Raw genomic sequence first — 13,547 nt, 5'->3', positions numbered from 1 at the left:
TACTGGAGGGAAAAAAATTGTAAACTCGCTGCCAGTTGTTTTACTTCAAATTTGGGTGTTTTTCCTCAAATCACCTGGTACAATGTATTTTTTAGAGTCCTCAAATAGCTGCTCCATGCATTCTGTTCAGGTTTTATAGTTGCATTCAGTGGGAGAGAATGGGTTGAGTGTGATTATTCTGTGTTAACTGGAATCAGAACCCTTGTATCATATACATTAGTTTTCATATATAAATATATATAGATAATGGAGTGTTTTCTTTGGTGTATATTTGTGAATAGCTGGGACTAATCTTTTCATACTCTACCTGAGGCAACCACTTTATACTATAAATACTCTTCTGGTTATCTATTGCTATGGGAGAAATCACCCTCAAACTTAGTAGCTTAAAATAACATAAATTATGTTATTATTATCTCATAGATTCAGGTATTGATTAGGCTCAGCTAGGTGGTTCTTCCTTGTGGGGGGCAGTCTCTCATATGTTTACAGTAAAATGGTATCTGGGAATGAAATATCTGAAGGCTCACTCATTCATGTGTGTGGCATTTGGTCTGGGAACATTCAAAAAGTTTGGCTTCTGTGGTGTCTGTCTCTACTGCTATGTGGTCTCTCCATGGTTTCTCCAGCATGGAACCTTCAAGATTTCTTTTTTTCCCAGCTTTATTGAGGTATGATTGACATATAACATTGTGTTAGTTTAACGAATACAACATGTTGATTTGATACACATATATATTGCAATATGATTACCACCATAGCATTAGCTAATGCCTCCATACTGTCACATAATTACCATTTCTTTTTTTGTGGTGAGAACACTTAAGCTCTACCCTTTTAGCAACTTTCAAGTATATAGTACAGTATTATTATCTATAATCACCATGCTGTACATTAGATTCCCAGAACTTGTTTATCTTATAACTGGAAGTATGTACTCTTTGATCAACATCTCTCCATCTCTTCCACCCCCAGCCCCTGGTAACTACCACTCTACTCTCTGTTTCTATCAATTTGGTTTTTTTAGATACTACATATAAGTAAGATCATACAGTATTTGTTTTTCTGTCTGACATATTTCAGTTAGCATAACACCCTCAAGGTCCATCCATGCTGTTGCAGATGGCAGGATTTCCTTCTTTCTCATGGCTGAATAATATTCCACGGTGTATGTATATACCACGTCTTCTTTATCCATTCATCTGTTGACAGACACCTAAGTTGTTTCTATATCTTGGCTATTGTGAGTAATGCTGCAATGAACATGGGAGCACAGATATCTCGATGAGATCCTGATTTCAATTTCTTTGGATATATACCCAGGAGTGGGATTGCTGGATCATATGATAGTCCTATTTTTAGTTTTTTGAGGACCCTCAGTACTGTTTTTCATAGTAGCAGCACCAATTTACATTCCCACCAACAGTGCACAAGGGTTCCCTTTTCTCCACATCCTCACCAGCAATAATTATCTCTTGTCTTTTTGATAATAGCCATTCTGACAGGTGTGAGGTGATATCTCATTATGGTCTAGATTTCTTACATGGAAGCTCAGGGCTCCAAAGTGAGTGGAGAGCAAGAGCATTAAGAGTGAGCCAGGGGCTTCTCTGGTGGCGCAGTGGTTGAGAGTCCGCCTGCCGATGCAGGGGACACGGGTTCGTGCCCCGGTCCGGGAAGACCCCACATGCCGCGGAGCGGCTGGGCCCGTGAGCCATGGACGCTGAGCCTGTACGTCCGGAGCCTGTGCTCTGCAACGGGAGAGGCCACAACAGTGAGAGGCCCGCGTACCGCAAAAAAAAAAAAAAAAAAGAGTGAGCCAGGCAGGAACCCGATTGCCTTTTACGACGTAGCTTTACAAGTTACCACATTCTATTCTTTGAGGCAGTAAGGCTCTACCGAGGTTCAAGGGGGGGTGAACATAGCTGCCACCTCTTAATGCAGGAGTGGCAAAGTTATGGAAGAGCATGTGGGATTGGAAACCCGGTTTCTGGCGCTTTTGGAAAACACGATCTGCCGTAAGTACTAAGAAATCTGTACTTTTTCGGCAGGCGGACTCTCAACCACTGCGCCACCAGGGAAGTCCAGAAATCTGTACTTTTAAGGTAGCTCTTGAGTTGTCCTCAGTGTTACCTATAGAGAGAAGCTTTTCCCTTGACTTTTGGGAATCTAAGAGGCTGTGATATTAAATATTATGCTCAGTGAACATGGCTTTTAGTGACTCTCCAGAAATTAGATTTTCAGCAAACATGGCTTTTAGTGAGTCTCCAGAACTTAGATCAAGTTTTCCCATTGGTTAACTTTCTCTGTGACTATCCACATTTTTAGTGTTTGCAGTTTCATTGGGAAGCTGCATGGAACTTCAAGGTATATTGATTTTGTAGGGGCTGTGTGACAGTCTGGAAGAACAGGGAGAGATGCTAGCTAAAATCTAGATGAAGAGATTCTCCTGCTGCAAAGAAGGTACTGGGCAGCCTTGGCAGCGTGCTCACCTAGAGGGGAACCAGGAAGTCTGGTTCACATATCTTTCCTACCTAATACCATCTCTACCCTATTACTACTCCTTTTAGTTAAGCATTGCTCTCTTCAATGAATCCTCTTAAAAATGCAGACTCCTCTGGGAGACAAAACTTGGACAGTTGGTACGGATTTCAGAGTGGTTCAGTAAACGCTTATGAGCACAGTGCTAGGCGCTGGGAATTCAGTGATTAACTCAATCTCTCTTTTCTTCCTTGACCAGAGGAACAAGGTAGATTGAAAATTCTTGTTCCTGATGATTTGTTCCAAGAGGCTTTATCATTTAGAGTCCACTTTACGATTTTTTTCCAGACCTGGGCCCGGTCTTAAGAATCACCAAAAACTCCCTGGGCTACCAACAGGTCAACATAAAAGGGCCACTAGGGTAATTGCCCCTCCCCAACCACCTGCTGCTTATCTACCTGGAATGGCAAGTGTCCAGTTCCTTCTGGTTCAACCCGCTTCCCCCTGAGGGTTAGTTACACAGTCCAGAATAAGAAGTCAGTTTACTTGCCAAGTGGTAAAGGTGCTATTTTAACGCTCTTCCCTCATTTCAATCCCTTATCGGTCCTCACTTTGGGTCAGGCTAAAGCCGAGGTTTGAATGAAGCCTGGCGGATTCTGGGAAGCCATGAATGCTGGAAGGCACTCTGAGAGACGTGGGAAGAGAGGTGTAGGGGGTAACGTGGCTTCGAGGCTCCTCGGCTTCTCCAGAGTCCCCACTTTACTGGGCCCAGGGCGGCTACACACTGGCCGGAGATCAAATACTTCGAGTGGTCCCAGACACAGGACTCGAGACCGCACATCCAAGAGGATGCTCCTGCCAGGCACGGGCGACCTCTGGCGTCCCGTTTACGAAGCGCGGCGGCGAGTGCCCAGGAAGTGGCCCCGCGAGCCCAGACGGCCTGGCCAGGTACGCCGGGACCAGGCGAGGAGCGCAGAAGGCGAGGGCCAGCGGTCCCGCCCGCAGGCTGGAAGGCGACCGGCGACCCCGCTGGGGAGGCGACGGGGCGGGCCCGCGGCGCGGCCGGGGGCCGGACAGGTGCGCGGGCGGGGGGCGGTGCTTGGGGATCCTGCGCACTGCGCGCGCCCCTCCCCCAGCGCGGCTCCCGGCGCGGCCCCGGCCCCGGCGCGAGCGGGAGGAGGAGCTGCGGCTTCAGCGGCCACTCGGGCAGGTCGGCGGCGCCACGGGAAGCCGCCGACGGCGCGGGCTGCCTGTCCCAGCGCGCAGGAGGCGCGCGGGCGGCGCTGGGGCCATGGAGCCTGGTGACGCGGCACGCCTCGGCCCGGAGCGGGTGGTTCGGGCGCTGCCACCGCGGCTGCTGCTGCTGCCGCTGCTCCCGCTGCTGCTGGGTCGGGGGCTGCGCGCGGCGGCCTCGGCCTCCTCCTCTGGGGCGGCGGCCGAGGACAGCAGCGCCATGGAGGAGCTCGCCACGGAGAAGGAGGCGGAGGAGAGCCACCGGCAGGACAGCGTGAGCCTGCTCACCTTCATCCTGCTGCTCACGCTCACCATCCTCACCATCTGGCTCTTCAAGCACCGCCGGGTGCGCTTCCTGCACGAGACCGGGCTGGCCATGATCTACGGTGAGCACCCTGCACCCGCGCCCACCGTCCCCGACTCCCCTCGGCCGCCCGGGCTGCTGCGCTCCCCCCCGCCCCCCGTCGTCGCCTTGTGCTCCCCCTTCACTTGCCGACGTGTTTCGTTTCTTTTCCGTTTCCCGCTGCGACGGTCTTGGTTCCCAAGGTCAACTGTCTGCATTTTCGGGCTCCCTATTACCATGAAAGAGAATTCCACTCCATTTCGACGTTTCTTCAAGGGGAACCGGGAAAATGAAAGGCACCGGGGTGGCCTGGTTCTGTCCGATCGGTTCTGTCTCAGCTTTGCCCCCTCTCGCGCCCCCGCCCCAGTTCAGCTCCACAGGGTGTGTGCGGTGGCGGGAGGTGGGTGACCTCCCAGGAACCGCACCGCCCCAGGAAGCAGGCCACCGTGAGGGTGGGGCGAGGACTGAGCGTTCCTCGGCTTGGGTTGCGGCTGACGGGGCTTGGTGGATGCCGCCGCGTCCATGGTCAACCTGGGTGGGCGCCCACTTCTGACATCTGTGTTCCCGGATCTCTTGTGAATAAAGTCGAAGCTTGAAGCACTGTGAAAGGTGAGCGTGGTCCAGGACTTAAGAGTGGTGCACCGCCATGGCGGGCCTAGTCGGGGAGATGGGCACGCCTCCCACTCTTATGTCCAGGTGGGAAGTTTTACCCAGTTACTTGCCTTCTCTAAGCTAAGAGGAGCTTTCCTATTCCTCAGATTGTAAGAAGGACACGACTTCGAAGATACATTTAAGGGTGTATGAAGAGGAAAAGTAGTGGTTTTAATTCTGGAGTCAGCCTTCTTTTGTTGTGAAAGGTGGGCTAATGCCACCATCCTTTTCTGGATTTAATGGCACACGGTGTTTTACATGCACAGTGGTCAGCACAAATCTTCCGTTACTACATGGATGTCAGCCACAATCTGAATCATCCCTCTTCCCCCCGCCATGCCCCCACTCCGCCCCCACCCCCGCCCACCATGACATGACTCCAAACTGGAACCAAGTATTCTCTTTTTGAATTTAATTCAGTGGAGTTAAGGCCCGGGTTGGCATCCTCATGTGAAATAGATGAGCCCACTTCACGACTGTTCTCAGTAGGGAACATTTGACTTCATCACTTATACTGGAGGGATCTTTCCACTCAATTTCCATTCAGGATTCCCTGATAGAGAATGGAAAGCAGACACCTTAATCTTTAATGTGACAATTACCCTTGGCCCTGGGCCTTGCTTCTCATGGTTCTTGACTGTTGACAGCCCAGGCTCATGGCCACCAAGGTTATGAAGTGCTGTCAGGGAACCCTCTAGTTTTAAAGAGGTAGTGGCCTAAACAGGACTTGAGTTGAAACAGGACCAGATCTAAAACTGAGTTTGGTTATTGCAAATTATAGGTGTGAACACAAACCTGGCCATTCTTTAGCTTTGTGGTTTGTGTCAGTCGGTGACGACTGATGCCCAGGCTGCAGGTAAGCTCGAAGGTTTCCTGAGCAGGTAGCAGAGTGGGGAGTTGAAGCATGTTGTCATTTCAGGCGATTGACTCTGCCATAGTGCAAATGAACGTTGCCTTTATATGTATATAGATAGCCATGAAAATATTTTTATTTTATAGCCCTTAGATCCAATTCATTAAAGTACAGTGTGAAATACTTTTAGAAGGTAGATTTGACAGGCTCATAAATACATGCTCAAGTGCATGGAAATGGGATTTAAAAATGGATTTTCTGAGGAGTACTCCATGTTCTTAGCAGCTCAGTCACCTTTATCTTAAGGCTTGAAAACAACAGTGGAATTTTCCTTTGTGGATATGTACTTTTTAAACTCATCTCAATCTTTTAGTCATTGGGATTGTGCTACCAGTGTACTGTTTCATTTTGTCTTGCGGAAATCTGGTTTAATTGATGATGTTCAGAAAAGGCAACATCCTCTCATAGCATTCTCTGTAATTTTGTTCTGTGTCTTTGGGTTTTTTAATCTTCCTTTGAAATGCATTAAGAAATTTGTTTGTCAATGTGAGATGTCCTAGGTTCTGCCAAATATTAATATTTTGGTGTGGGTTGCCTATAATTGAGAGAAAATATTTCTCTTTTTCTCAGGGATATTTAGTCTACTGTTTCAAGTCTCCCCCGCCCCCAATTCTGAATTCTAATGTCATTTGATAAGCTAACTAGCCAATGTATACTTAGACTATTGGGATAGGGATTCTGATTAAAATTCGGTATGAAAATCTTTGAATACTTATGTGAATGCAGTGCAAATTTCAGGACTTCTCTTTCTTAATAGTAAGAAATCAGATTTCATTTCTTGATATCAATAGAGGAAATGAGTAACTGTCCTGTTGCCTCTGAGTAATAAAGGACAAAAAGATCTAAGGAAACATTTGTTAAGTATCAGCTGTGTGCTGGGTGCCCAACTTAATTTATGGAGGTGACCAATTTAACTTTTAAATGTTGGTAAGTTTTCATGAGTGAAAAGAGTTCAGCTGCGAATTTCAATTCTTTACTTTGAAATTTAAAAAATCTAATTCCTGCCACTTTAAAAATATTTAAGTGGTACTTTGAGAGGGAAGGCTTTAATATTTAAAATAAGTTGTGATATATACATATATGATACAATGTATTAATATATAGTAATATATTAAAATGTGATAATATATGTATTTGCTGGTGTAGTTGTAAAATATCTCTGGAAGGACATGCAATAGACTAGTACCATTGGTTTCCTTGTGGGGGAGGAACTAGGTGGGTGGGACATAGGGGTGGGAGGGAGACATCACTTTATACCCTTTTGTGCTTTCTTTTTAACTTTGGAAGTGGAATCACCTAATAGCATGTCCATGCCTCCATTCTGTGGCATTGTTGTGGCATTTTAAGATGCTCCTCAAATCACCCAGTTTGATGCCCGCTTCTCCCTATTCAAATCACATTGTTATCAATTTTCTGTGATCTTTCAATTGTTGACTACCCATGAAACTTTTGGAACCCTGTGTTTGGAAGGGAGACAAGACAGGGAAAGGGGAAGCGATTTTCCCTCCTCTTCCTCGCTCCTTTTATCCCACTATCTCCCCAAAAGAGTTGATGTTACTTTAGGAGCGGTGTGTACAGATAGATCCCAAAGAACCTAAGGACAAGAAGAGACATGCTGTGAATGCTTAGCATTTAAATTGAAAGGAATTCCCCTACTCACCAAGGGACAGTTAGAAGCACTCCTCCTCCCTGGCCACTGGTCCAGGCAGCTACAAGGGAAGGTGACCAAAGACTAGACTCTCCAGGGACGTTGAAGGCAGCCCCCAGACCCTGCGATGGGAGCTGCAGGGCAGTGGATAAGGTGCTTGCCTGGCACGAGTCTAACCTGTTTTGTCAGGGCAGGGAGCTCCCAGCTGTCTGGCTCGGTACATGATTGAGTGCCGTCCTGAAGTTACCAAGCCCCGCATGTCTGTGCAGCAGAAACAGCGAGTGTTTGAGGCAGGGAAAGGTGTCATAAACAGACTGTGTCAGTTAATTGTGGTTCTCTCTCGTGTGTACAGTGGTTCCACTTCCCCCATAATGTTTTTGTGACAACTGATATGGGTCCAGAATATCTAACTTTGCCATGCTAGCCCACTGCCTGCTTCTGGCTTCCCCCTCCTCCACGCCTGTCAACTTTCCAAGCACATGTTGGTCAGCCCCTCCAGGTTCTGTGGACGGTGGGCTCATTGTTGTTTTGTTGAAGCTGAATTCCTAAGCACAGGCTGAGGGTGGGTTCAAAGCCAAAGTCTGAAAGAGGAAATATGGCTTTTTGCAGTAGCATGAAATTAACATTTGAGCCTGTGAGCAAACATTTCAGAACCACCCTCTTCCTGGTTAATCCGGAGCCCTTATTTATTTATTTATTTTTAAGAGCCCTTCACTTTGGCCCTAGTTTGGGGAAGCTCTGTATAGTCTCAGTTGGGTACCAGATCCCCTGGGTTCAAATGTTGGCCCTGTTACTTATAAAGCTGTGTAACGTTGGGCAAGCTCTCTGAGCCTTAGATTCCTCTTTTCAAAAATGGAGACAATGCCACTCACCTCACAGAATTTTTGTATTATTGTGATATTGTAAAGGTCAAGTGCAGTGTCTGGTACTTACTTGGTAAATATTAGTTCCATTTTCAACTTAGATTTGTGATTCTTTGGCCAGCATTGCTACTTGAGCAGAGACCTGCTGTAATTTTAAAATGCATTAGGATACAGTTAGTGGGAGTGATGAGAATCGTAATTTTTGGTGGGCTATTTGTTAATACTTAGAAAAAAATTTACAGGGTAGCTATTCTACTCTTTTATCCAGCAGTCTCCATTCTTGGACTTTATTTTTCAGAAATACATGCACTAGCATGTTACGTTATATAGATGGCAATATTTGTTGCAGCAGAAACAAGTTGCAATACTCATTAAGAAGGAACTGGTTAAACTACAGCACATTCCCACTAAGGAATACTATGCAGCTGGGAAAAAGAGGTGTTTTGAGATGTCCTTTTAGGGCAGCTGCCCACACATAGTTTTGTGGGAAAAAACAAGGCACAGAGCAGTATGTATAGTATCTCATTTATTTTTTTGAAAGTCATATGATGTATATACATAAACATGATGCATATACATTTATATATGATATGTGTGCTCTGGAAGGATGCACAAACTTAGCAGTGGTTATCCTTTGACAGTGGGACCTGTTGTTGGGAGGGAGAGAGGGGAGATGTTACTTTTCCTTTTGTACTCTTCTGAATGGCCTGAAATTTCTATAACACTTACACATTACTTTTGCAATTGAAACATTTAAAAATAAAGCAAACAAAGAATAGATACATGTATATGTATAACTGAATCACTTTGCTGTACACCCAAAACTAACACAACATTGTTAATCAACTATACTCCAATATAAAATAAAAATTAAAAAAATAAAGCAAACACCTTTTTTGTAGCAAAAATGCATTAGAAATAGATTATAAGTTGTGTGGTTCGATAACATTAGTTATTTAAAAATTAGAAATGGAAGTAAAATGTGTCTTAAAATTAGAAAAATGACATTTCCTGAAAGCATTTCTTAGAACCTTTTTGGAATGATGTAATTAGAAATCACCATTTCACAGCTCGCAAGGACAGTTGATTTAGACAAGGATTTTCAGTGAATTCCAGAGCCATAGGTGAGAGGTTGTTGGGGAACATGGTACTTGCATGGTGCCGAGTATCACCCCACAGATTACTTACCTATCACAAAGGAAAGAAGGTACCTTTACAGTGGAGAGGTCTGGCAGTCACCATCTCATACTCAAGTCATCAAATTTATCCTTGGTCCTTGTGGAACTATCTGGTATTATATGCCTCCTGATGTGTTGCAAGAGGAAGCATGCAGCTTTACCTATGTAGTATTCGTCCTCAGAATGTTTCATCTGAATCTAATCGAGGTTTAGGCACATATTCCAGTTTATAGGAAATATAGGGGATAGAGAAATAAGTTATAAAATACCATGTGAAAACGGGCATATCCAAAATATGGGACAGTCTGCAAGACAGTTGGTCCTGGTTTCTTCAAAAAGTCTATGTCAAGGGAAACAGAAAGGCAAGATAAGTGACTGAATTGTGTCCTCTCAAAATTCATATGTTGAAGTCCCAATCCCCAATGTGATGGTCTTTGAAAGTGGGGCCTTTGGGAGGAGATTAGGTTTAGATGGGGTCATGAGGGTGGACTCTCCATGATGGGATCAGTGCCCTCTCTCTTCTGCCATGTGAGGATACAGCAAGAAGGCAGCAACCCACAAGCCAGGAAGAGCATCCTAACCAGACACCGAATCTGCCAGCACCTTGATCTTGGACTTCTCAGCCTCCAGAACTGTGAGAAATACTGTTTAAGCCATCCAGTCTGTGGTATTTTGTTCTAGCAGCCTGAGCAGACTAAGACAGTGTTCTGAGTTAATGGAGACCAAAGAGACATAACCAAATGTAGCACAGGACAGTTGATTGGCTCCTGGTTTATGAAAGTGAGCTATAAAAATGTTTGGGGGACAGTTGGGGATATTTGAATGTGGACTTGGTATTAGATGATTAGGAAATTACTGTTATTTTCTTAGGTGTGATAATTAAGGTTATTTATATAGGAGAATGTACTTATTTGGAGATGTAGGCTGAAGTATTTAGGGGTGAAGTGTATGAGTCCTAATGTATGCAACTTTCAAAAAGTTCAGTCGAAAAAAATTCACCACATACGTAGAGGAAAAATATGGCAAAATACTAGCAATTGTTAAATCTAGGTGGTGGATGAAAAGGTGTGCTTTATATTCTGTCAACTTTTTGTCTGTTTTGAAATTTTCATTAAAATAGAAGATTGGGGGAGATGTTAACCTCTCTGTAACTTCTTAGCTGGTAACTTTGTTAACTGTTCTGTCTAAAATGTTGTACAGGTGAGGCTGTCTACAACCCATCTGTTACTCTCATTAAACTCTTTCTGACACTGTGTAACACTGACTTTAGGTTGCATGAGGTGATGTTAGGCTTACGTGACTTAAGAATCAGTAACTTCTTTTTCATTTCAGTTTTTTGGTTTGATTTTTAGGTTCACATGTTTTTTGAAAAACTGCCTCTGTTCCACTTAGAAGAGAGTATATATTAGGAGACTTTTCTCCTTTGGTTAAATCATGCTCCCTCTCTTTTTTTTTTTTTTTTTGCGGTACGCGGGTCTCTCACTGTTGTGGCCTCTCCCGTTGCAGAGCACAGGCTCCGGACGCTCAGGCTCAGTGGCCATGGCTCACGGGGCCCAGCCGCTCCGCGGCATGTGGGATCTTCCCAGACCGGGGCACGAACCCGTGTCCCCTGCATCGGCAGGCGGACTCTCAACCACTGCGCCACCAGGGAAGCCCATGATCCCTCTCTTTTAATCAATGTGGATATTTGTATTAGGGTAATGCTAGCTGTTATAATAGACCAACCCCAAATTTCTGGCCTAACCAGAGAAAAGTTCATTTTTTACTCATGTAATGGGCCAGTGCAAGGGTCTGGCAGGTGGCTCTCCATGTGGTGATTCAGGGACCAGGTGTCTTCCATCTTGTGGCTTCCCCATCCCTTGGGGCTTTGGAATCCTCTCCCTCCAGCCAACGAATGAGGCAAGAAAAAGAAGATCATATGGGGAAGGCTTAGACACTAAGCCTGGAAGTGTTGCACATTGCTTCGCAGCTTCTGTTGGACAGAATTTGGTCACGAGGCCACATCTAACTGGAAGGGAGGCAGGGAAATATCGTCTAGTTGGAGTAAGAGGAACAGGTTTGGAAAGCAGCTAGCCAATCTCTGAAGTATTTGATGAGTACTTTGTAATACATAATCCAGAAAAGAGAAGTAGTAGGATTTGCATGCATATTTCTTGTTGTTGTCAGCTGTTGATAAACTAAATTTTGTATTTTAAGTGATCCAGTTTGAAGAGGGCATTCATCTTCAGTTTATGAAGTTGTTTCAATAGACCTATCAGCATTACCTGGGAGCTTGTTAAAAATAGCATGTCTGGCCCCAGACTGACTGAGAATGTCTCAGTGGGGCCCAGAAATCTGTGATTCAATACACTACCAAGGTTTTTTTCTTTTAAATACTGAAGTTTGAAACTCACTGCTATAGAATATTTAAGTTTTCACCCCTTAAATACATTCACTATGTTGCTTGTAATTAAATAAATGAAGGAAAAGAATAGCAGCTGTTTATTGAGCACCTGCTATAATAGTCAAGCACCATATTAAGTATTTTGCATACTTTAAGCCATTTAACCGTCACATCAAATGTATGAAGACCGTATTATTGGCCCCATTCTGCGAGATGAAGAAATTGGAAGTTAGGCTTAGTACCTCATTTGTTTAGAGTCACATGTTTGAGATTGGTAAATGGGGATCTATTAAAGGATGAGATCAATAGGTTGAGGATGTGTTTAGCCAGGATAGAGCAGAACCTGAATCGTGCCCTGATTACCTGGTTTCAGGAGGTCTTTGAGGGAAATCCATGCCCAGAGTATAAAACAAAGCAAAGTGACCCTTTATTATTAGCTGGGACTTTGTCTCCAAACTCCAGTGTACAGCTGCAAGGGGTGAGGCTGGCCAGTTTGGAAGAATCAACTTTCCTATGCTAGATCTGTCTGGGGCCCTTGAATCCAAGTAAAGCCAAGATACCTGCTCATTTGTACCCCAAAGGCCACATTCCAGGTGTTACTCCATTGATATGTGTTATGGACTGAACATTTGTGGCCTCTCAAAAATCGTATGTTGAAGTCCTAACTCCCAGGGTGATGATGGTATTGGGACATTTGGCATTTGGGAAGTAATTAGGTCATGAAGGTGGAGCCCTCATGAATGGGATTAGTGCCCTTAAAAAGAGGCCCCAGAGAACTCTCCACCATGTGAGGATACAACGAGAAGTCGCCAGTGTACAACCCAGAAGAGGACTCTCACCAGAACCCGATCATACTGGTACCCTGATCTTGGACTTCAGCCTCCAGAACTGGGAGAAATAAATTTCTCTGGTTTATAGGCTGCACAGTCTATGGTACTTTGTTATAACAGCCCGAACTAAGACAGTATGACGGAAGTCTCCCAGTGTTATGGAGGAATGTAGTCAAATGGTGATCAGAGTGGCTGCACTAGGCCTTCTCAGGTGGGAGCAGTTGCTTAAAAGTTTTCTCATCTCTAGACATCGCTATCACAGAGGTGGGGAAGCGGGTAGAACTGGGTCTGTCAAGCGCTCGGGTCTCTCTGCTCTTACTGTGCTAGTTGTCACAGGCATATCATAGTCTCCTGGAGAGATTTTCCAAAACACAATACGTGAGAAAGAAGCCTGGTGCAGGCAGGAATATCTCTTTTGTTTGCTCTGTCTCTGCCCCTAGAACAGTGCCTAACCCATAGTAGGTGCTATGGGAATATTTGTTTAATGGATTCTACTTTGTCTAACAAAAAATGAGATGCTGTAATACTGCTTAGCATTAAAGGTCCTTCCTTCAAGTTGTTGTGCCCCGGATTTACACTGAGAGTGAAGTTTCTGAGAAGGAAACCTTTTGTGAAAACATCTGCTTGAATCACAGCGAACTGTTTAAGAAAGGAGAATGAAGGGATAGGTGAGTATGTGTTTGCAGAAAATTGTATATTTAGCTAATAAGCCACATGGTGGGTTTTTCTTTCTTTTTTTATTGTGGTAAAATATATATAACATAAAATGTCATTTAAATTATTTTAACTGTATAATTCACTAGCATTAATAACATTCATAAAATTGTGTGACCATCACCACTATTTCCAAAATTTTTTCATCACCCCAAATAGAAACCTTGTACTCATTAAATAATAATGCCCCATTCCTCCCTCACCCTAGCCCCTGATAACCTTTAATCTACTTTCTGTCTCTATGAATTTGCTTATTCTAGAGATTTCATATAAGTGTATTCATACAATATTTTATCTGTTTCACTTAAAATAA

At 44.4% G+C, this 13,547-nt stretch overlaps 1 protein-coding gene across 2 annotated transcripts in view; it reads left to right on the top strand.

Moving 5' to 3' along the window:
* Window positions 1–3,769: 3,769 nt before the first annotated feature.
* SLC9A7 (solute carrier family 9 member A7) overlaps window positions 3,770–13,547 on the top strand; it is a gene marked incomplete at its 5' end in the record, with an annotated part of 143,545 nt that continues 133,767 nt past the window's right edge. For both annotated transcript variants that reach the window (XM_082681446.1, XM_082681445.1), the window contains one exon: window positions 3,770–4,097. In XM_082681446.1, coding sequence (XP_082537572.1) covers window positions 3,770–4,097 — 328 coding nt within the window. The remainder of the gene's footprint in view (window positions 4,098–13,547) is intronic.

This window comes from Grampus griseus (assembly GCF_964374135.1).
Source record: "Grampus griseus genome assembly, chromosome: X".
Lineage (NCBI taxonomy): Eukaryota > Metazoa > Chordata > Mammalia > Artiodactyla > Delphinidae > Grampus > Grampus griseus.
This window is presented reverse-complemented; position numbering and strand designations above follow the sequence as displayed.